The sequence below is a fragment of the Sinohyriopsis cumingii genome, chromosome 13, assembly GCF_028554795.1.
Source record: "Sinohyriopsis cumingii isolate HCF-2022 chromosome 13, ASM2855479v2, whole genome shotgun sequence".
In the NCBI taxonomy this organism is placed as follows: Eukaryota; Metazoa; Mollusca; class Bivalvia; order Unionida; family Unionidae; genus Sinohyriopsis; species Sinohyriopsis cumingii.
In genome coordinates this window covers 26,686,715-26,709,358 of record NC_142973.1, presented here as the reverse complement: position 1 = coordinate 26,709,358, position 22,644 = coordinate 26,686,715, and the positions used below count along the sequence as shown (strand labels likewise).

The following is a 22,644-nucleotide window of genomic DNA, read 5'->3' as shown; positions in this document are numbered from 1 at the left end:
TACTTACTTTTCTAACAGAAAACAATCACATCTGTAGAGGATACATGTAAAAATTTGTATTAATCTTTTAAACTACTACATTAATTTCATATCCAAATGTATCAGGCAAGTTTGGCACTGTGTTGTAGCAGTAATAATCAAAACAAATTGAATTGGTAACTGATAGCGGTATCAACGTTATTGATATTCAAAATATTATATTTTTATAACTGCTACCAAAGGAGTTTGATGTTTTAGCAATGAAGTACCTTACACTCATTCATCGTATATGTACTACAAATATCGCTTCATTAATGGATGAATACGATTATAAATAATAAACAAATGTTGTTTCCAGTTTGATATATATGGAAATAAAGTTTCTCATAATAGTATGGACATGTTCTTTATGTTTATATATAGAAAATGTATTTCATACTACTGTATTAGTATTTATTTTCATATATAATGAAATAAGTTCATATTTTTGTAGCATATAGCTATGATACAGTATATACATTGTATGTGATGTACTTGTTTCAAGTCATTTCCCTCTTGCTATTGTATTGGAATTGTAGATTTAAAATGAAATTGGAGATACAGCGCCATCTGTTGTCATAATGAGGCATTATTTTATGCTAAAGTCCGTGATGCTAATTTGCAACGTGCTTGATACTATATTATAATCATGATTTTAGAAGGTGTGATCTGTGTAACTTGTGATGTAGCAAGTTTATAAATAGAACATTTAAAACTTGTAATAACTGACATGGCATTTCCATACGACAAACTACAGAATCAATTCAGTAGTTGGCAAATTGCAAGATAAAATGACGCAGAAGGAAAGTAGATCTAAGCACTTGCAAGCAGTCATTTACAGCCTGCATCAATGAAGAATAGAAACTTCATGACTAGAATTACGAATGTATCACTTGCAAGTGGCCACTGACAATAATGCAGAAGGAAAGTAGCACTTGCAAACTGCCACGTACTATTTGCATCAATGAAGAATACAATCAATATACATGGACAGAATTATGAAAGTAGCACTTGAAAGCAGCCATTTATAATAATGCATCAAGCAAGAACAGAAAATACATGCATAGAATTAAGGCGGTAATCCCCCTCCATAGATCAGTGATATTTCAATTGTGGGAGTCAAAAGTGCATTTACTGGTCACTAGTCCAGCGCCTTAGCTAATAAGTTATCCAGGCTCCCTGATGTGACCCAGATAGACTTATGGAAAGGGAAAGACTAGTCCTACCTGTAAGACCTCGACGCTGATATTTATGTTTTGGGCGTCTAGACCTTACTGCCTAAATAACGACGCTGCCTTGCGTATTTTGATTCTCAACATCGTAATGAAAGTCACATTTTCAGGAAAATCTCACACAACTGGCAGCCGATAACGACGCTTCTCAAAAAAAGGAAAGTCATAATGTTTTAGTTAGACTTTACTTACTCTGATGTCTTTCTCTAATAAATTCAAATTCTCACAAAAGAAATGGGAGTGTTTCAAGTTTCATAGGCCTACATTTCAGTTGGCTGGAATGGGATGAAAGTCGGTAATGCCGAAATCGGGTTAAGTTGAAGTATACTTCTTTAACGAAACGAACAAAAGTATACCAATATTTTGAAGAACATATTTAGATAGATTCGTTTTGTTGAAGATTCTTATCAGCCTTTAAACCGATTTCGGTATTCCTGGCTCCCACCGCATTCCAGCCAACTGAAATGTAGGCCAACGAAACTTGAAAACATGTTCATTTGCACTTATGGGAATTTCAGTTAAATAGGAAAAAGACACCAGAGTAAGTAGAGCCCGACTAAAACAGTATAACTTTAATTTGTAGAAAAGCGCCGATATGGGCTGCCAAGTGTGTGAGATATTCCTAACAATTTGCGATGATAAACGACATTGGAACAAACAATACAGCGCAGTTATTTCGGCCGTAAGACGTGGACGCCCAAAACATAAATATCAGCGTCGAGGTCTTACATGTAGGACTAGAGAAAGACTAGTTCTACAATGTGAGACGTCTACCCTGATTTTCTATGTTTAACTGCCAAAATAACAGCGTTGTGTATAGCGTGTTCCCCGGTCAACTGAGAGGGGAACGTGAGGCCAAATTTTCAGGAATATATCAGTCCAAAGAGACACTTTTTTCACAAATTAAAGTAGAATTGCCATAGTCGGACTTTACTTACTCTGGTTGTCTTTTTCCTAATGGATTCAAATTCTGACACAAGCAAATAAACGTGTTTTCAACATACATTTCAGTTGGCTGGAATGTTATGGCCGCCAGGGAATGCTGAAATCAGTTAAAGGGACGCCTTCTAATCTCTTTTGTCAGTATTAGTATACTTTTTATGCGTTTCGTTAAAGAAATATGCTTCATCTTTAACCGACTTCGGCATTCACCGGCTCCCATCGCATTCCAGCCAACTAAACTATATATCAACGCCAATTATTTAGACAGTAATACATAAATATCCACGTGGACACCTAAAATTAAAAGACTAAGAGAAAGACCTCAACCGAGTTTCACAAAACTAAGAGCGTCACAACTGGCATTTCAGTTACTGCTTTTGGTCGACGCCTTCTATACCTCATGACTTTACTAATTCTAGCGCGAACTATTTTGAGCAGCAAAGTCGGCTAGCGTGAACGATGTAGTTAATTATAGATTATAGATTCTTTGGAAATACAGGGATTAATTCTTAAAAAATATAAACGGCGACACCATCAACAGCGATAAAAACACAGCCTCTGCATGTGCATACGATTCCGTTTTTATATATGCTGCAAACAGCGGTGTCATTGTGGATACTCTTCGCAAACATTCTGTATGCTCTTCGCAAACATGAACAATTTTCTGAAGCAAAATCAGCTAGCGTAACTGTTTTTACCGTACGGAAACGGAAACGATTTTGCTAACCTAAATCTGCTAGCACACAAACGGCTAGCCTCCCCCGCGCGCAAGCTCCACAATGTAAGTTACTGCTATGTGTCCTAGTCAGGCCAATGCGCTATTACAGTTAGAAGCATAATTATATTATATTAGTGGCAAAAACGTCACCGATTGATATGTATAGTATTTTCAAAGGATTTATGAATTTATCTAATGAGAGATTCACATTACTTGAGCAATGGAGTGTAACGTCACAGAAACGAGATAAATCTCTATTTCGCTTAAATTCGTCGTACAGATTTGTTAAAGACGCTCTAATGCTGCATGCGTTTTTCAATACATATCATAAATCTTGATAAATTAATCGAATTAGGAGTTATATTGGGAAAATAACGTAGTAAACTATGTGAAGCTTATGAAAAAAGCGTGACAATCATTGTATAATCATGTGCAAGAAAACGTATGTCGCTGACGTTGTTGATTAGATCACCCAAGAAAGATATTGGTATGATTGGTGAAGATATTGATAATGCAGACAATTGCGTCGGCAAACATTATCAAGAAACAAGTTAATTAGAGAAATGTTTTAGCATAATATATAAAACGGTAATGACACGTGTATGCATAACAATAATTAATTTTTTAAACAATTAAATAATATGAGGAAATGTTACAAAACGCTATGAAATGGTGGCGTTTGTGAAGAACTATTTGGACTTAAAGATACAGAACCAATACAGTCAATACTAAAATACTGCATGGTAATCATACATAAGCACTGGTTTGCACGTGCGCTACAACAAGCTTGCAATTCTCGCACGTGAGCGCACACCATAAGGTTAATTTCCAGTTGTGTGGGAGTCTTATGTGTGATTTTAATTTTTTTTTAACCTCGCTATGATGTCTGCAGTGTGGCAGTTTATAATGATGTTCTAATGCTGAGCTCCAAGTGAGGCAGCTGCTAGCACCATTTTTATTAGTCTTTGTTATGACTTAGTCAGAGTTCGAACCAACCACATCACGAGGCGGATGCTCCAACCACTTAGGACACCGGAGTGGTGGGAATTGGTGTCGTGCATTATCTCAATGGTAAATGTGTAGTGATTTCAACTTTCACCAAATATCGGCTTAAAGAAAACGCGGATTGTACTCTTTAATATGAAACACAATATAAAATAATGTATGCATGTATGTATGTATGTATGTATGTATGTATGTATGTATGTATGCATGCATGCGTGTGTGTGTGTGTGTGTGTGTGTGTGTGTGTGTGTGTGTGTGTGACAATACAAAGAAACGCAAGAAAAGCAAATATACTTGAGCTATTTGTTCTCAGAGTGGAAACACGTCAGACTGTAAGAGAGCTTTGAGCAAGAGTTACGCAGTTTTTAATTCGAATTCATCCAGTGGTCATGCGAGCCAAAATAATAGGTATATTTGATGATGTTGAAAATTGTCGCTGTACCACACGAGTTGTTGCTAAAGAAGCAGTCAAGTATGTACACCAACGAACGCAAGTTCCGGAATTACAATCACAAAAACGTGAGTTAGATTTTAGAGGATTACGATAGGATTATTCTGTACGCTTACACACCAAGCAAAGACAGAAGCCAGAAAATTTCTGTCGAAAATGCGCCTATGAATCACACCAACATTGCAGCACACCGGCATCTCCAAGATTAAGGTGGACATTGTTCTCGGTGTGAGGTTGATTATGCTTTTGATTCGTAAGACATCTGACACGGATGCGTCAAACATTGCTATCACGCGGATTTATTGCGATACCTGATTGACCTTAAACCAGAAAGACACCGAGGTTACTAATCACGAAAATGACTAAATGGTTTAAAATTAGTCTCAAGACGTTGGAACATTTCATAGACTTTCGCATTAATGGCTTTAATCAAGGGCTTACATTTGTGGTATTTTTTAGGCTGCCGCGAAGCAATACGAAGATACAAGTATTGCATGGCTTCCCTCTCCATCACGCGCATTAACTCCATTGCGCGTCTTCAGAGGAATATTAACCAAAGAAAGATTAAAAAATATTATGATAATAAATCATATGATCGACTTATTTTCACTTCTGTTTGGGGTTGGTTTTGATAAACCTAACACATCTTAAAGGTATGCGACTCTAGATAGTATTTGTCTAATATACATTTATATGGAAACATGTGAGGTGAAATGACAATAGTTATAAATAATTCTCTGCTTAGTGGATTAGCACGTATTACAGAAGACAAAACTTAATACAAGTTTACAAATACGTTATCGGTATTGTTTATCGCCGAATAAAAATCCATTTCAACGGATTCAGTAGCTATCCTGTTGGATCCTTGGTCGTCTTTGGTGTCTGTGTTTGCCATTAGATTTAATTCGATTTGTCATTACATATAAGTGATGGATCCTGAATGTGGTGATGAGGTTGAGGAATGTTCCGGTGGGGTTCTGAATCAGCTGTAAGGGGTGCTAACATCGGTGGCGATTTTGTGCCACATGTAGACAAATATTTGCGACAGAATGGTGCTAACCAAACCTCGTATACATTAAACTATAATCTTGATAAGGGTCAAACAAATATCAGCATTTGGGACCCACCTGATTGTACTAATACCAATTCGAAGCCAACTTGGAATCGTTCAGATTACTCATGTAATACAAATGCAAACGTACGCGTGTCGTCGCAGATGTAATTTTTGGAATCATCCAGTCAACCACCGTTGGTATGGGTGTGATGGGAATCACAATCACAATGACCATCATAGCAATACCAATCGGATTTGTTGTCTGAGTTACATCGATAGCAACCGGAGACGCAGGCTGTGCTAGTAACATAATTATATTCACGAATACGTGTCTAATCGGAACTTTCTCTGGCAGCGCAAATCAATCTCAGTCCGATTTGTAAACTCTACTCGCTAGCTATAGAGGATACATGACTAGAATGGTGGAGACATAGTTAACGGAAGTGAAAAACAATCAACCACTTCGACTAGAACCGGGGACATAATTGCATTCAATAGTAACTGATTAACTATGCTTAGGGGATTATATCATACAAGGCTGACCATTTGCTCTAACAGAGTTTGCTTTGCAAAATCATTTACGTTTCCGAAGGGTAAAACCGTTTACACTAGTGGAATTTGATGAGCTAAATCGTTCATGATTGCAAAGAGTTTCCGGTGTTTTTGTAATGATTATCCACAATGACACTGCTTTTGGCAGCAGATATAAAGGCAGAATTGTCTGCATCTGTGGTGGCAGCTTTTTTTGTCGCTGCTGACGGTGTTACCGTTCGAATTTCCAAAGAATTATTTAATTGTATTTCCAAAGAATTAGTAATTGTTCCATTAACAAGCTAGTTTCTTTTCCTGAGCAAAATCGTTCGCGCTAGTGTTAGAATTAGGTTTCACAACATACATATTTTGCAACACCGCGAACGTTCGCGTGTGACGCGAGGGGTAAGGTTAGTAAAGTTATGGGGTATAGAGGGCGTCAATCTTGATCATAAACAAAATCTAAAGTTATGGGGTATAGAAGGCGTCGATCTTGGTCATAAACAAAATTTAAAACGACCATTGTGATAGTACTAAATTAGTACATTTTGCATAATAATAGTGTGATATTTGTAAAAACATATAGTTATACAGTAAGCCTTTTTGAAATTAAAGATTCCACGAGAAAAGCAAACTCTTGTCATGTTAATTAGGTTGTTCATTTTATACACAGTTTGGACGTGTATATAAATTGATTGAAAAAATCCTTGTCAAACAGATGCTTTTGCAGGTTGATATGTCATCATCGTCATCATCATCATCATCATCATCAGAATGTTTCGATAATTTTATCATTCTGTTGTTCAAAACATTGGAACCAAAATATTTTGGTGTATTTTTCCCGCTGGGGAATCGCGAAGAAAAAAATAATCTATTTTCAGACACTATAATTTTATTTTTGTGCCTGTATAGAATAACACGTTCCACAGATTGTATACAATACTCAATGCGAATTGATTATGCCGCATTCGTTTGATAGCATATATATAAATACACGGGGAAAACGAATTTTTCCACACTAGACAATACAAGCCTCTAAGCGTGAAATAAATTAATTGAAAAATATAAATAGTAAAAGCAGTTATCGGCTCTTTGTTTAACAATTTACCTTTGAAGTCCAGTAAGTGAAAATCACCAAGCGAAACTAGCAGGTTTTATTTATAGGTACACATCTGAACTAGAGCCAAGTTGTATACTTTATAATCCAAATTACACCCATCAATCATACACAAAAATAAATGGAATTTAAAGTTCTTTGAACAATACGTTAAACGTTCAAGGTCTATTTTAAACATCTAGTATAACCAGTGATGAAAACCTGCAAAATTCCTTTCTTTTTGAAAATGTATACAAAGTACAAAAATGTAGAGTGCCACCCAAGTGTCTGGGGATAAGAACTGGAACCACATATTTTCCCTTACCGGAAACATAGCTGTACATGATCCTTATGTGAAAGTTAGGATTCGATACCGTATGCTATGGCTAGGATAAGAGACCTTAGCTAGGGTTATGATGCGAGACCTAAGCTAGAGTTAGGATACGAGACCTAAGCTAGGGTTAAGATACGAGACCCAAGCTATGGTTAGGATACGAGACCTAAGCTAGGGTTAGGATACGAGCTCAAGCTAGGGTTAGGATACGAGTCTCAAGCTAGGGTTAGGATACAAGACATAAGCTAGGGTTAGGATAAGAGACCTAAGCTAGGGTTAGGATACGAGTCTCAAGCTAGGGTTAGGATACGAGACCTAAGCTAGGGTTAGGATACGAAACCTAAGCTAGAGTTAGGATACGAGACCCTAAGCTATAATTAGGGTACGAGATCTCAAGCTCTGGTATATAGAATACAGATATAACATATAATGTTTTTATTTACTTATTGATTATTTTAATGATACATACTGATAACGAAAAGTCCGTTATTAATCATGTGTGTCAACAGTATGCCCATTTGTATAATTTGTATAGTATGACATCACCAGCATATGCTCAAATAATGGTTGGTCGAGATATTAGTATTACTTACCACTGCTGATTCATTCAAAGATAACTCTCTTTCATTTTGATTTTGAAGTCGTAGATTCCTGGAATGATACAGAATGTATATCGTGGTTAATGTAGGGTGAGGTAGAGAAGTTTGCAGGGGGTGACCGAGAGAGCTTTGGGAAACGATATTCCAGTGACTTTGAACGTTTTCATTTTGTTGTGATATATGTCGCATCAACTTTAACAGCATGCTTCCAATAGAAGTGTCTGTTCGCAACATACTTCTGACGCGCAATATGTCATGTCTAAACATGTTACTGTCAAAATGTCTCACGAATCCACTACCTAATATGTCCACTGTCCAAAGATCTAATGTGCGCATTGCCAACTGGCCTATTGTGTCCACTGTCCAACATGAAGGGGATTATATAAACCCAACCACTTGCACCGGAATAGGTACGATTTTCAGAAGATATATAATTACTCTGTGGGCAGAGGATGATTTTGTGGTGCACTAACTTCTTGACTACAAAAGTTTAGAGTCATACTTAAATTGAAATGTTCCTTTTGGACCTTTGTTATTTCATTCATAATAAAACTGAAATGTAATATTGAAGCTTTCAGATGTTTTTTAGTCGTAGTCGCTAGGCAAATAACAATGGCTTCAGAAATGGGTTGACGATGGCGGCCTTGGCTGATCCTGTATTTAGAAAATTGTAAATATTTTAACTTAAGGTCGTTCCATTTATTTCACAAATTCATCCCCATCCAGAAAAGTTAATTACCCAACGGCGACGAAACACTTCATATAATTGTAATTGACTTTTCATTCTAGAGTGCTGGTATTCGACTTTTTGTGTACGATCAATCAAATTAAGTCGATTCAAGTCAGATAAATTTCGATTTAAGTCGGGTATATTAACAAAGCTGGCGTACAATTCCAACGGGAAACACACGAATAAAACTCTGCAGACTGGCAACACAAAGACGCTAAGTTTCACCATATTTAAGGGACGCTCACTTTCGACCGATACAAGACTCGGTCACATGACTAAATACGATTGTTAAATGTGGTAGTTGTAGTATAAAACAACGTACATATGTTATACAAACACATAAAATAAACATCAAGATGATATACAAAACACACACACCCAAAATACGCACTTAGGCGATTGCTATTATAAATTGTACGTTTAGAGACTAATATAACATGTAAGAGACATGGTGTATTCGTAATTAAACAAGAAAAGAGAAAAATTAAAAGATGCTTTAGTAGATATGTTAACGTTGAATCCAGTTCCTTTTAGATTTTACGAAAAATTTCAGACCTCAAGGGATTTTGAAACTTGAGAGAAAAAATAGCAATGATTCACGTTACGCATAAATAATAATCTGATTGTAACAAAATGTCTTCATGACGGATGTTATGTTTTGACTTGAGTGAAACCTTTTCGACAATATCATTAGCTACATGCACAAAGAAGTTGTTAGACAATTCACATAAGTCTTTTTAGAGTTATATGTTAATTTATTGTCTTCGAACCGCATGATGGCTTTCTGTACTAGTGGTCCACTACTGGTCAAAAAAGGTTTAATAGATTGCCAAATATTCTTTGCTTTAGGACCACTCCCCAAATATGTCAAGGAAGGCGGAGCTAATAGATTGCCTTTTAATTTTTGTTTCCTTATTAGCTTGCTTGCCATTAAAACATAATCGGTAAACTTGTTACCGTTTTGCTTATATCAGCTATATATCATCTTGGTTTGATAGTCAGAACAATCTTCATAAATAGGTTATTCATAAATAATGCAGTTTTGCAGCAGATTTTCGTTCTTTAAGTAGTGCGTGTTTGTCTATTATTGGTGTAAGTTGATGTTTTTTCCTTGATTGGTGCATATTCGTCCATTACAGTTGTCGGAAGATTTTCAAATTTCATTAAACGTTTGTTTGTTTTTATATAACGTTTTCAATTATTGCATCTCATTGTTACGTGTACAGTGTAATTTGCTACAAATCTATTTTTCTTTTGAGCAATATAATCTTCGAATCTGAACATTTCCACTAAGATCGTTTTAGTTAAATAATCATAGTTTTCACTAAAACTCATTTAGATATTTCATAATGTCTACCATTAATTGCTATCATTGTCAGACTGTTTGCTTTTTTAAGCATCATTTAAAGTCGCATAATCGTTTATTTAAAACAAAACATTAGGCTCAGTATATAGACTAATAAGAACTTTTAAGTACTCATCTAATTTATCACCGTTATCTATTATTCTCTATATCCAGTTTATGTTGTAGGTTCTGGATATATACTAAAGATAAAATAGAAAAAGTTTTCATATTCCATTTTGAATCATATCCAGAATAGTATCTTTAAACGATTTGTAACAACACATATAAATCATATTATAGGTTATTTTCAGCACATGTATTTCCTGATTAAAAACGTAAACTTGTTCTCTTCTCTATCGTTCATATTTGAATCTTTTGCATCTCCTTTTACCTTCATGCTGAACTACCCTCTCCACCAAGAAACCAGGCAAACTTCTATACTACCTGATACAAGTATTACATTAGGTTCGAATCTAGGTATCGAAACCTGCAAACGTAGTTTACGTTTGGTACTATTTGGAATGTCCGTAATGCAATGATGACTAGGATAAAATAATATTTTACACCTTATAGTGTTTTTTTTTATATGTAAGGAGTCATTATCTCCCGTACTTATCGCCACCTCTACCAAATTAAACAAAAAAGTGCAATCTACAATTATCTGAGGTCTCGTGGAATTTGTTCACTTTGCTGAATCACATCACTCGCTATCGCAAATTCATTTCTATTAGCGTTGATTTTCTCTTCTCCCACCAAAATGTATGAAACAACTTTAACTGTTATCTCTTTTAATGATAGATTATTATCTGAATTTGGAACTTGTTCATTTTTTTCTTCTCTCCTAGTCTGTCTTTGAAAACTGGCTTCCTCACTTTGCTTCCTGACCTGTACTCTAAATCTAGCGGATTTCTCTTCGCCTCCATTATCGCTAACGAGATCATTTTGCTCCCTGGATGTCTTTGCTTTGCCTCTTAATCTATAGAAACTTAAATACACTAGGTACACTAAGGCTTATTTATTTATTTTATTTTATTTATTTTATTATAAATTTTGATATGCTTTTTTATTTTTATTTCTGTTATTTTCGGTCAATATTTGTTTTGCAACGAGATAATCAATACTAAAGTAAGTTATGGATATTGGATTAAATAATTACTTGCTAGCTTCTTCAAGACTAATGTCAGCTGGTAATGTTATTTTAAATTGTACGATCATTTTTAAAAGCATGCCTGCAGTGGCGTCACTGGGGGGTGGGGTGTGCGTGGGTGCGGAACGAACCGGGTGACACCATGAGAGGGGGTGACACCAAAATGACTGTCAATAAAATATTTTAATTTTTGTGCAGGAAGTAGGTCCATGGGAGTGACACCATGAGTTACCGCTCTGGGTGGCACCAACCTTAGTGACGCCACTGCATGCTTGAACCAACAGTAAAACCAGAATGTAACGACGTGTTATAAAAAGTATTAATAATACTGTTTGTCTCAGTTGTCATTGATTGAGATTAAACTGAACAATAATCAAATAGAAATAGAAAATAAAACATAAATAATTAAATTTAAATTAACTATTTTAAATTTTGTTTTACATGGCAACATACTATACTCAGATTATATACTTCTCTTAAAAATATATTCAGTACACTCACTATGAACAACTATATATATATATTACTAAAATTAACATATTTTTGTCATATTGGTTAATGTAAAACTACATTTTAAAAAAATAGTGAAACATAAACTTTACATTCCTTTTCTAAATCAATTATTTAAATACTTTACTAAAATTAGCATATTTTTTCATAATGGTTAATGTAAAACTGCATTTTTAAAAACAAATAGTCAAACATAAATTTTACATTTCTTGTAATAGACTTACCTTGTTCTCACGAACTTGAGACTCTTTGCTAACTCTTGTCAAACTTCTTATGAACTTGTTCAACTGTCTCACTAGTTTTGCTAACTGACTTGTTCTCTCTTGAATCAATTAAATAAGATAATTCAATACCACCAAGTAATCCACCTATATAATTTTAGTCGATTGTTTATCTTCGAACTTGTTCGCAAGAACTTGTTCCCTTTGATCGCTTTTAATCGCTACTTTTTAAAAAGGTAATTTGTGCTCGTTGTCAACATTTCTGCTTTTTTTGTTTCAGTTCATCCCAACGTTGTACAATTTGTCTTCCAAGTTCAACTCTACTTGGACTTTGCTTCCTATGTGAAGTAACTTTGCCACTATATATCTTTCCTGTAATTGACTTTTTCTTGAGCTTTATATTGAAAATGTATCCTGAAATAAAGCTTATTCAAAGCAATTAATGAAAAATAGGAATGTTTGCATTGTCACATTTTATCAAGTCTTTATCGGGCCAGGCAAATAAGTGATTAAGAGCTGACACGTATAGTCAGGTAGCGGTCCGGGTGAGGGAACATCGAAAACCATTCAAGTGGAACTATGCATTCCTTCTTCATTTTCTACATTTGCTGTCATGCACACTGGCCTTTTTCATATCCATCTCAAAAGAATTTAAAGAGTATTCGTTCCCTTTTGTCACTGGCATTACTGAATATGTTGATCTTTTAATACATCGGAACTAGTGTACTACACAACAACAACAAAATCTACGCTTTCCAAGAATATAGAGAAACCACCATTTCCGTTCCAATTGGATTTTTGGAAGCCCTATGAAAATTCAAGGAAACAACTACAACGGTAGCTACTCCCGCGACACCAAATCCTGTTACTGTTATATGTATAACACATGAAACCGTTGCCATGTAAATCTCCACCATGATCATAACTTTGTATGATATTTTTGTTTATTTCTAATATCCCTATAACGATCTTGTTTTCTCATTTTAATCTCGCTAATTTTGATAGAATAAAATTAAGACTATTATAAGCCGTCAATTTCGTCTACAAAGGAGATGCACCTTTTCTGAATTTATGCATGCAAATTGACAGCCTCGTGTATGTAATCAACGAAAAGTCGCTGTCAAAATTGCGAAAAATGATTCCTAACAACAAAAAGCAGGTTACAAGTATTATTTTTTTTCTAATTAGTTTTCGACATAATAAATCATACACATTGACAGTGACGAAGCTTGCATGACATGTGACCGCTCCGGTGGCCAAGTGGTTAGAGCGTCTGCCTCAGATGCGGGAGGTCGCGGGTTCGAACCCCGGCCGAGACTTACAAAATTTGTACTTTCAGATGCCTTGCTTGGCGCTCAGCATTAAGAGATTAATGTTAGGACTGGTCGGCCTAGTGTACATAAAACATGCCATCCAGAGGACTGGTTGGCCTGGTGTACATAAAAAATGCCATCCAGAGGACTGGTCGGCCTGGTGTACATAAAAAATGCCATCCAGAGGACTGGTCGGCCTGATGTACATAAAACGTGCCCTCCAGAGGACTGGTCGGCCTGGTGTACATTAAACATGCCATCCAGAGGACTGGTCGGCCTGGTGTACATTAAACATGCCCTCCAGCGGACTGGTCGGACTGGTGTACACAACACATGCCATCCAGTGGACTGGTCGGCCTGTGTACATATAACATACCATCCAGAGGACTGGTCGGCCTGGTGTACATAAAACATGCCATCCAGAGGACTGGTCGGCCTGGTGTACATAAAACATACCATCCAGATCCTTTTCCTTCAAGCTTCCCAGTTTGTTTACGACTTCGATTATTTCCTCTGTAAATGCAGGAAGGTAACCCTTTGCAAACAGTGTTTTGTTTTTCGATATTCTCTTTCGCTGTTGTTACGTAACTAAATAGATGTTTTCCTCCTTCCGTGCTTCCGTTGAACTCATGTCGATATATTCGTGATTTAAGCTTTGGAAGACATCGAACGTTTTTTCGTTTCATTCTGAATTAAATGCTTCCAAATTTTAGGCTTTATGACCATTTTAAAACTTGTACTACATATGCTATTTTGTCTGCGTAAACAGAAAAACCTCTCTCGATCGATCGATCGATCGATCGATCGATCAATCGATCGACTTTTCTCCATCAGTGTATCTTTCATACGATTGTAAATCTGTCTTCCCCGTAAAGTATGTCTCCGTTTTTCTTGACACTTTTTAGACTGACCGTGTAAAGTTTGCGAGATCTCAAAGTTATAAGGTAACTTAACAAATATCAATTTGCTTAGTTACTCTCATCACATACGTAATTTATTCTTTGTTCATATTACACAGTTTTAATTGTCTTACTCTCAGAACTGGTAATACTTATTTCAAAGTTATTATCATTAAATATAACTTTTAAATCCGAATCTTCTTTACGGTATTTCTGATTTGTATTCAGCCAGTCATAAATGGTTATACTTCGAAAGGTCGCTTTTCATTGGTTAAGATTTAAGGCTAAAACTGAACCTCGGACTTTTATAATTTTTAAATCTGATCTGATCCTATGATATTTGACCATGCATTTGAAATGAGAAATCATAGATTTGATTGTGGACTTCAGTCATATTTGTATTTTCTCCATCCTTATTTGGTGCCGTGGCCGATCCATATTATCAGATAAGGTCACTTCTGTGTTTGTTTCTCTTTCAGTTCAGCGTGATGGAAGTTTTTGCTGTATTAAAAAGTATTAAAAAAGAAAGATCACAATCAGTCAAACGCTTGCCAATTGACGACGGTGGCTCCATCACAACCGGTGTTTTTAATATTTTACTCTAAGCATGTTGAATCGGGAAGATTGCTGGAAAAGAGAGATTCTTTGTGTTAGTTTACAAGGGGATAATGAGCTTATCTTAGAAAATTATGCTTTACAAGAGGAGGAGCGCCAGACAATCTCTCAATTATTAGAATGCATGTGCATCACGAGCGCCCGATGCAATGCTATTATGCCAGTTGTCCCTCCAGAGGTGTTTATATTTAGGAGGGCAATAACGATTCAGAAAGAGTGCGTTATGTCTTGCTTCATGCAGGATTCATCTAAGGTTAGTGATGAAAACCACTTGTGGGTGCCTCTATTTACCGGCGATAACGATGTTGAGAAAATTCGGGTCGTTTATAAAATTTCACATAAAGAATATTTAACCCATCAGAGGATCAAAAAAATTAAACGCATATAAGATCCTAATTGCCACAAGCCGTTTGGAATTACGCTATGCTGACAAAATAGGCTTAGACCCAAATAAATGTAAGGATGGGAGACTGGCTACTGAGAAATTACCTGACTGACTCAGTTATCAGTCACAAAATGGGGTTTGAAGCTGGCCTGGAAAATACTATTGGGAAAGAAATAGTAAAATAGGTGCAGCATTATTTTACATACTTCCCAACCTCTCTGCTATGAGCACAATGTATGTAATCATCTCTGATTTATTCAGAGAAAACATTTCTCGATAATCCCAATAACAAGTCAGACTTTACACAAAAGTACAACAACCCAGGCAAATAAAAACATGTGCTACGTTTCCAAATGGACAAATTACGAGCTCGTGTCCAAAATTTTTAAACAATTTTGATGCACCCAGTTTTTTGGTTGCAAAGAATGAGTTTATTGGCCATAGCCACTCAGGACCTGGTCACCAGTCTTAAGGAAGATGTCGCTCACCTTGAGAATACTCTAATAAATGTGAATGTGACGCAATCTTCCATGCAATCAGCAAGGTTTTACGTTTTACTCGGATGGTAAGTCCGCAGATGTCAAGTTTTTGAAGTGTCAGGTACGGACAAGTAATATTATTGATCGCTATAAAGATCTTGAAAACGATCTTGTTTCTAGACCAGAGTTTGAAGTTGTTGTTTGAATGAACAACATTTGCCACTTGACCGAAATGATCGTTCTCATTTCATTATTGAATTGTCCATCCCTTTTAATTGAGAGTTGTAGTCATTCCACCCGGGTGGGCTTATACTAACTTTCTGATTTGCTTACATGTGTAGTGCTCCTGACCTGGTCAAAGCTACCCAAGCCATCTGAGAAATCGACAAAAATATTCCACATTATCAGACTCATGCCATGCACAAAGAGTTTCAAGTCAGTATTTGATCATTTGCTAAGTTGCAACCTTCTGTCTTCCATGCTGTTTTTCATTTTCTCACCTCCGATTCTTCATCTATGCATAATGCAGTAGCCAAGGATGTTCAACATAGAATCAAGTTGTTGCTTGAAAACCCATCTCTTGATGTTGTTTTTTATGTGTGTCATAATAATGAAGGTAGACCTCCGAAATCAGAGGAGTTTTGGGGATGCTGCAGATTAGTTTTTCAATGAACATGCAGCTCGGGCTGTGGACGACAGGATACAAGGAACCATGTGTCAAGGCAGCATTTGATTAATGAGGTGAAAGATCGAGTTGGTCCTGACATTTTGGATTCTTTAGTGCAGTGGGTATATGCTCAGTGTGCCCCTATGAATATGTACTTTCATTCAGCAATAGAATACACTGAAAGTTAAACTTGAAATTGAAAGTTCAGAAATGTCAGTACAATACTGATTATCCTGGAAGTCATTATGCAGCTGTAGTTTTTAAGTTTACCAAATAATTTGCTATTAGACAAAGGGGTTATTCTTTGCTGATTTTTATTCATGATAAAGCAAATAATCCTATTGGAGAACCAGGTGGTGTTCCATTGGCATATGTTGCCCGGGGGAAAAGAACAGTTTTTCAGACAGATTGTCCACTTATGGCAGCAGATGATGATACTGATAGCAAATGTAAAATGACCCCATCTATTCTACTCATTTGTGACATTCCAGTCAGCGTTGTTGGGTCATTTTACAGAGGTCAAGTATGCACTACACAATTTTCTGCCATCTTCCCCGTTTAGACATGCTGCAGAGATTCTAAGTCTTTTGGGAATAAATTTGGTCCTATAATGGTCCACCCGCATCCTGTGCTCTGATGGTGGACCCGATCACAGGGTCAGTGGCGTCACTGCGGTTGGTGTCACACAGTGCGGTAACTCATGGTGTCAACCCCATGGAACTCCTTCCTGCACAAAAATTCAAACAAATGTTATGGACAGTCATTTTGGTGTCACCCCTCTGATTGTGTCACCCGGTGCGGTCCGTACCTTTCGCACTCCCCCTTTGACGCCACTGAAAAGGGTTATATATCCATCAGTTCAACGGTCTTTTCCCATGATTTGTTATGAATGTGTTCTCCGGGATATGAAAAGGACAGTGAAGAAAAGTAGAATCAGTTTGCAAATGTTCATCAGCTTTGCCCTATGTACGGATTGAAGGTATATTTATCAAGAACAAGGAACAAGAGTAAAGTCGGGGAAAGAAGCTGAAGAAGTGACATTGAATGCTACCATTATGTGACACTTAAATATTTAAGCCTGTTATATTTTTATGAACAGAGACAATGTTAAATACTATAGTATTTAAAAGACTCTTTACGTTTTGTTTTTGTATCATGGACACCCATTTGTTTTTGCATTTGTTTCTATGTGCCATTACCTGCCAGATATATATATATATATATATATATATATATATATATATATATATATATATATATATATATATATATATATATATTTGTTGGCTTTGAAATACTTATGTCAAATTTATTTTGTTTGCGTGCATGTGTATGTGTGTGTGTTTGTGTTTACGTTTTATTTCCCTTGCTTTCTGGTACCATTTAAAATTTTGGATGAACGTAAAACATAGCCAAAAACAGACACGCCTAATCTTAAAACTTGTCCCTGGAATAAAAATGCCCATTCACAGTGTAAGACAAAATTATACCTAACGGTTTCTACGCACAGACTGGCAGAACGGACGGACAATGGTTGCAGTAATTGACCCTTCAACGTTCGTGGAGGAGCATTAAAAATGACTGCCCTTATTAAGTAACCAAGAATATATTTCTGCTTTAAATTAATTCCGAGTTCAGTTACCTAGCCCAATAATAATAATAATAATAACAGCAAAAGCAACAACAACAAAATCAGCAATCACATTAATAGGAGTTGCTTTATTGTGTGCGAAATAGACCCTTTCCTAAGTGGGTAAGAATGATGGGAAAGTGCACACAGTCAACGCCATATAAACGTCTTGCTTATAAAACAATAATGCCATCAGGCGTCAGTGACGTTAAGCGTCATTTTGTGGTCAAATCCCATTTTATTATTTTGTCTCCGTAAAGAACTATCGACCAAGTTCACGGTTTGCTATCTTATTTGTGTTCTCTCTCTCTCTCTCTCTCTCTCTCTCTCTCACACACACACACACACACACACACACACACACGCACACACACATTTTTGGCAAGTGATTCTCAATGCCGAGCAAATCCGACAACGCATGCGTGAGTCTAGCTTGAGGTATATGTTTCCCCTATTTCCAAAGACTTTACAACAACAGTCTTCGCCAGCTGAGGGGGAAATTAACAATTTTTCTTGTCACCTAATGACCACACATCACCACTCTCTGATTTTTTGTTTTTGCTTCACAGTTGTATAAGATAGTAAGACTTTCCAAACCGAAGATTGGTTCTTTACGCCATGCACCAGTAATCATGCTCCAAAAACCTAATACAGAGAATTATTCCTATCTGGACTTACTAAACATTTATACGAGAAAATATCCCGATAATTCCTTCTGTTAAGAAATCAGGGAGGGTCCTTTTCATGAAACTAATCCATACTTCATTTGAATTTAGTAAAGACTGTGTATTATGACATTTGCTTCTAGACATTGATTAATTACTCCTCATAATAAATAAATAATCGATAAAAAAAAAACAAAGTTTTAAACGGAGACGTAAATACCAAGATCACATACCATATGTATGACAATATTTTAATGGAATGAAATCGTGTATACAGTAATCAGGAGAAGAAATGTTGCTATCACTAGAGGCAATGAACTTTCTATGTACCGTTTAAGAAATATTGGGGGGGGGGGGTGTGGGTGTGTGATTTGGATTTGTAACGTAGCTTTAAAAAAAATAATTCGTATTGCTACGGTGTCTGCAGTGTGGAAGTTTATAGTTATGTCTAGCACTGAGGCAAATATGCCGCAGACATGTAGCATCATGTCCCACCCAGTCATATTATCCTGAAACCAGGCCGACCACTCGTAACACTGACCTCCTAATGCTGAGTGCCTTATTTTGTTAAATATTGTATTCTGTATCGCATGGCAGCGAACATCTCAAATTTTGCAATTAAAAAATCACTACCCTTTTGTCCACAGACTTTGAAGCAGTGTACATCAATATGGAGTCTGTTTGCAATAAAATAGAAACCTGTCGCTAATCAATAAATGGAAAATGGCAAGAAAAGTGGATTTTGATTCACATTTTGAGAAATATAGATCATAAGCTGTTTGATCTGCAATATTGTTTTTCAAATAAAATATATTTTAGTCAGTCTAGAAAAAATGGAAAATAGAGTCTAATAAAAGGCATTTAGGTTTGTACTGGCCAATAACATCATCGTGTCAAGTTTGTACTGGCCAATACAACATCGTATCGGGTTTGTATTGGCCAATAACAGCATCGTGTCAAGTTTGTACTGGCCAATACAACATCGTATCGGGTTTGTATTGGCCAATAACAGCATCGTATCAGATACATATTCTCTGGAAATAAAAATAATAAGAATAATGTCAGTGGTGATCTCCAACATGATCAGTTTGGAATATTTTAATAATCTTTGTTCTATGTCTTTCTGTAAAATGCTGTACGCCTATCTGTCTGTCTGTCTATTTGTTTATCTAGGTTCCTGCCTTGCTGTATTCAAATTAAATTTTATATCATAAACACCCCATAAAATTCTCACTAGTCCCCATATATGACTTTCAGTATCTAAGGTTACAGGACTGCCACTATAGCCTACAGTCATCCGGGCTTTTTCATATAAAACCTAAGTTGAGATGATAATGACATGCTCTTTCAGACATTCAAGTTTATCGTCATGTAACCATCCAAAATATCTATCTGAATTGTAGCATTGTTACTATCGTGACGAAACACACGCAGCCTTCTATTACGCTGAAATGAAATGCGGTGCACAACTGTGAAAAGTAACTTTCTCTTCATCGGATATCCCTTTCAGCTTTGTTATCTCATATAGTGGACACCTAATCTAGGCACTACGACAATGATCCATCTTCTCCTCTCTTGATATATTATAGCTTTTCTATATTTTTTGTAATAATGTCGACCTTCAGTGGCATTCACATGTTCTTATACTTTTGTGTAAGGCAGCCAATGTCTTTGCAAATGACTATGCCGATAGTATTAGTTAGTATCCGTCAGTTTGTAATCACCACTCCACCCCCACCCCACCGATTTGTTGGGAATATCAAGTGTATTATCTTAATGCAAAAAAAACAACAAAAAAACTAGTCATTTCATTGATCAGTCTATAACTTCAAGGTGTTTGTCGCTTGGAGTTCTACAATATTGACATATTGTTCGTTTTTAAACAAAAATCAAGAGTTTCTTTACTAACTCAGCCGCCATATTTGCGTGTGCGAGTTCGTTTTCAGTCAACAAGAGTCTTCAATAAGCTCCAATAATTCCTTAATTTTTCCAGACTTTGTAAGTTACATGCTATGAACTGACTGACATAAGCAGTATACCGCATGCCTTTTTAATTTTGTTCTTTGTTGGGGAAAAATATTAAAATTAGGTCTTGTAAATATTGGATGCAGACGACACAGTTTTTACCATTTTGCATGTGTCGTCCTATAAGCGTCACCCCTTTGTTTAAATTGAAACTTTTCAAGGAACCTGAAAAGGGCATTAAGCAGGCTTATTATTTATACAAAAAACACGTTTGGTCTGAAACGCGAACAAGATGATAGTATTAGGGACCCCTGGCGACAGTCGGGTTGCAAATTATAAATTAATGAATGAAACGACTAAGTTATGTGCACTTTATATGTCTTTCATGCTTTTTGTTTCAAGAATCGCAATGAGGGTAGAAATTGTCGAGGTAGGGTAGGCGAATATTATACAACAGTAGTTTCCAACCTTTTATGACCTCGACCCTAAAAAAATATTTTTTCTGAGTCCCACAAATCCGTTTCCACATTTTGATAAGTTTTGCAGACCTCAAAAAAATAAAATAAAAATAATAATCCTGGCGAGAACGTCCTAGCGATGTAGATTTGGGTTGCGGCCTGGGGGTTGAGAACCACTGCTGTAGCACGATACAAACTGAAAGTTTTCAAAAGTCACAAAACACAAAACCAATTAATACTTAACAAGAATGCACGAAATGTGAATAAATCACCACAATGTATTTAAGTAAATAGAAAATTAATTGTCAACTCTTTCCCTGTAGTTCGTTATATTGACACACGTATATTCCGCTGCAGATGACCTTGAGAACATATGAATGTATACATAAAGCCCTATTACGTTCATCATGTCTATTACCAGCGGCATTGGCACATTTCGGAGAACCCCGACGTAATGCGATCAAGCTGACACAAAGTCTATATTTCCCTGCATCAAGAACACGTTCGATTTCGTGCAGTTATAAACATATCTATTGGTGATGTGATACTATGCACGTCTGTAGACATCCTTTCGGGTATATTTTCTAAGTCGCACTCGTAACGAGTAAATAGTACGTACTGATCATGTTACGCTACACTTCGTTTAACATTCATAATTAGTGATACTCTTAACACCCAACAGATCTTCGGAAAGACCTTATAAAGTATGGAATGTCTCGTATCTCTTACCAGATCGATTTTCAGTGTCGTATAATTAACAACTTTCTTCTACTCAACCCCACTGTATGCTTTTCTTGAAATTGCCTCTTACTCATAAGGGGAAATACGTTCTACCACTATAATAGCTCTATAGTGGCAAAGCAAAATCAAGACATGTAGATTTTACTAAGAAATATAATGTAATAATGTCGACCTTCAGTGGCATTCACATGTTCTTATACTTTTGTGTAAGGCAGCCAATGTCTTTGCAAATGACTATGCCGATAGTATTAGTTAGTATCCGTCAGTTTGTAATCACCACTCCACCCCCACCCCAACGATTTGTTGGGAATATCAAGTGTATTATCTTAATGCAAAAAAAAACAACCTAGTCATTTCATTGATCAGTCTATAACTTCAAGGTGTTTGTCGCTTGGAGTTCTACAATATTGACATATTGTTCGTTTTTAAACAAAAATCAAGAGTTTCTTTACTAACTCAGCCGCCATATTTGCGTGTGCGAGTTCGTTTTCAGTCAACAAGAGTCTTCAATAAGCTCCAATAATTCCTTAATTTTTCCAGACTTTGTAAGTTACATGCTATGAACTGACTGACATAAGCAGTATACCGCATGCCTTTTTAATTTTGTTCTTTGTTGGGGAAAAATGTTAAAATTAGGTCTTGTAAATATTGGATGCAGACGACACAGTTTCTACCATTTTGCATGTGTCGTCCTATAAGCGTCACCCCTTTGTTTAAATTGAAACTTTTCAAGGAACCTGAAAAGGGCATTAAGCAGGCTTATTATTTATACAAAAAAACACGTTTGGTCTGAAACGCGAACAAGATGATAGTATTAGGGACCCCTGGCGACAATCGGGTTGCAAATTATAAATTAATGAATGAAACGACTAAGTTATGTGCACTTTATATGTC

The 22,644-nt window shown here is 36.2% G+C and overlaps 1 protein-coding gene across 4 annotated transcripts in view; it reads right to left on the bottom strand.

Moving 5' to 3' along the window:
• The window catches only part of LOC149785087 (uncharacterized), a 117,709-nt gene that overhangs the window by 59,949 nt on the left and 35,116 nt on the right, over positions 1-22,644 (bottom strand). For all 4 annotated transcript variants that reach the window (XR_016425361.1, XM_089978831.1, XM_089978833.1 and 1 more), the window contains exon 2: positions 7,975-8,032. Coding sequence is in view for 3 of the 4 variants with exons in the window: in XM_089978831.1 (XP_089834957.1) it covers positions 7,975-8,032 (58 nt within the window). In the remaining variant the exon portion in view is untranslated. The remainder of the gene's footprint in view (positions 1-7,974; positions 8,033-22,644) is intronic.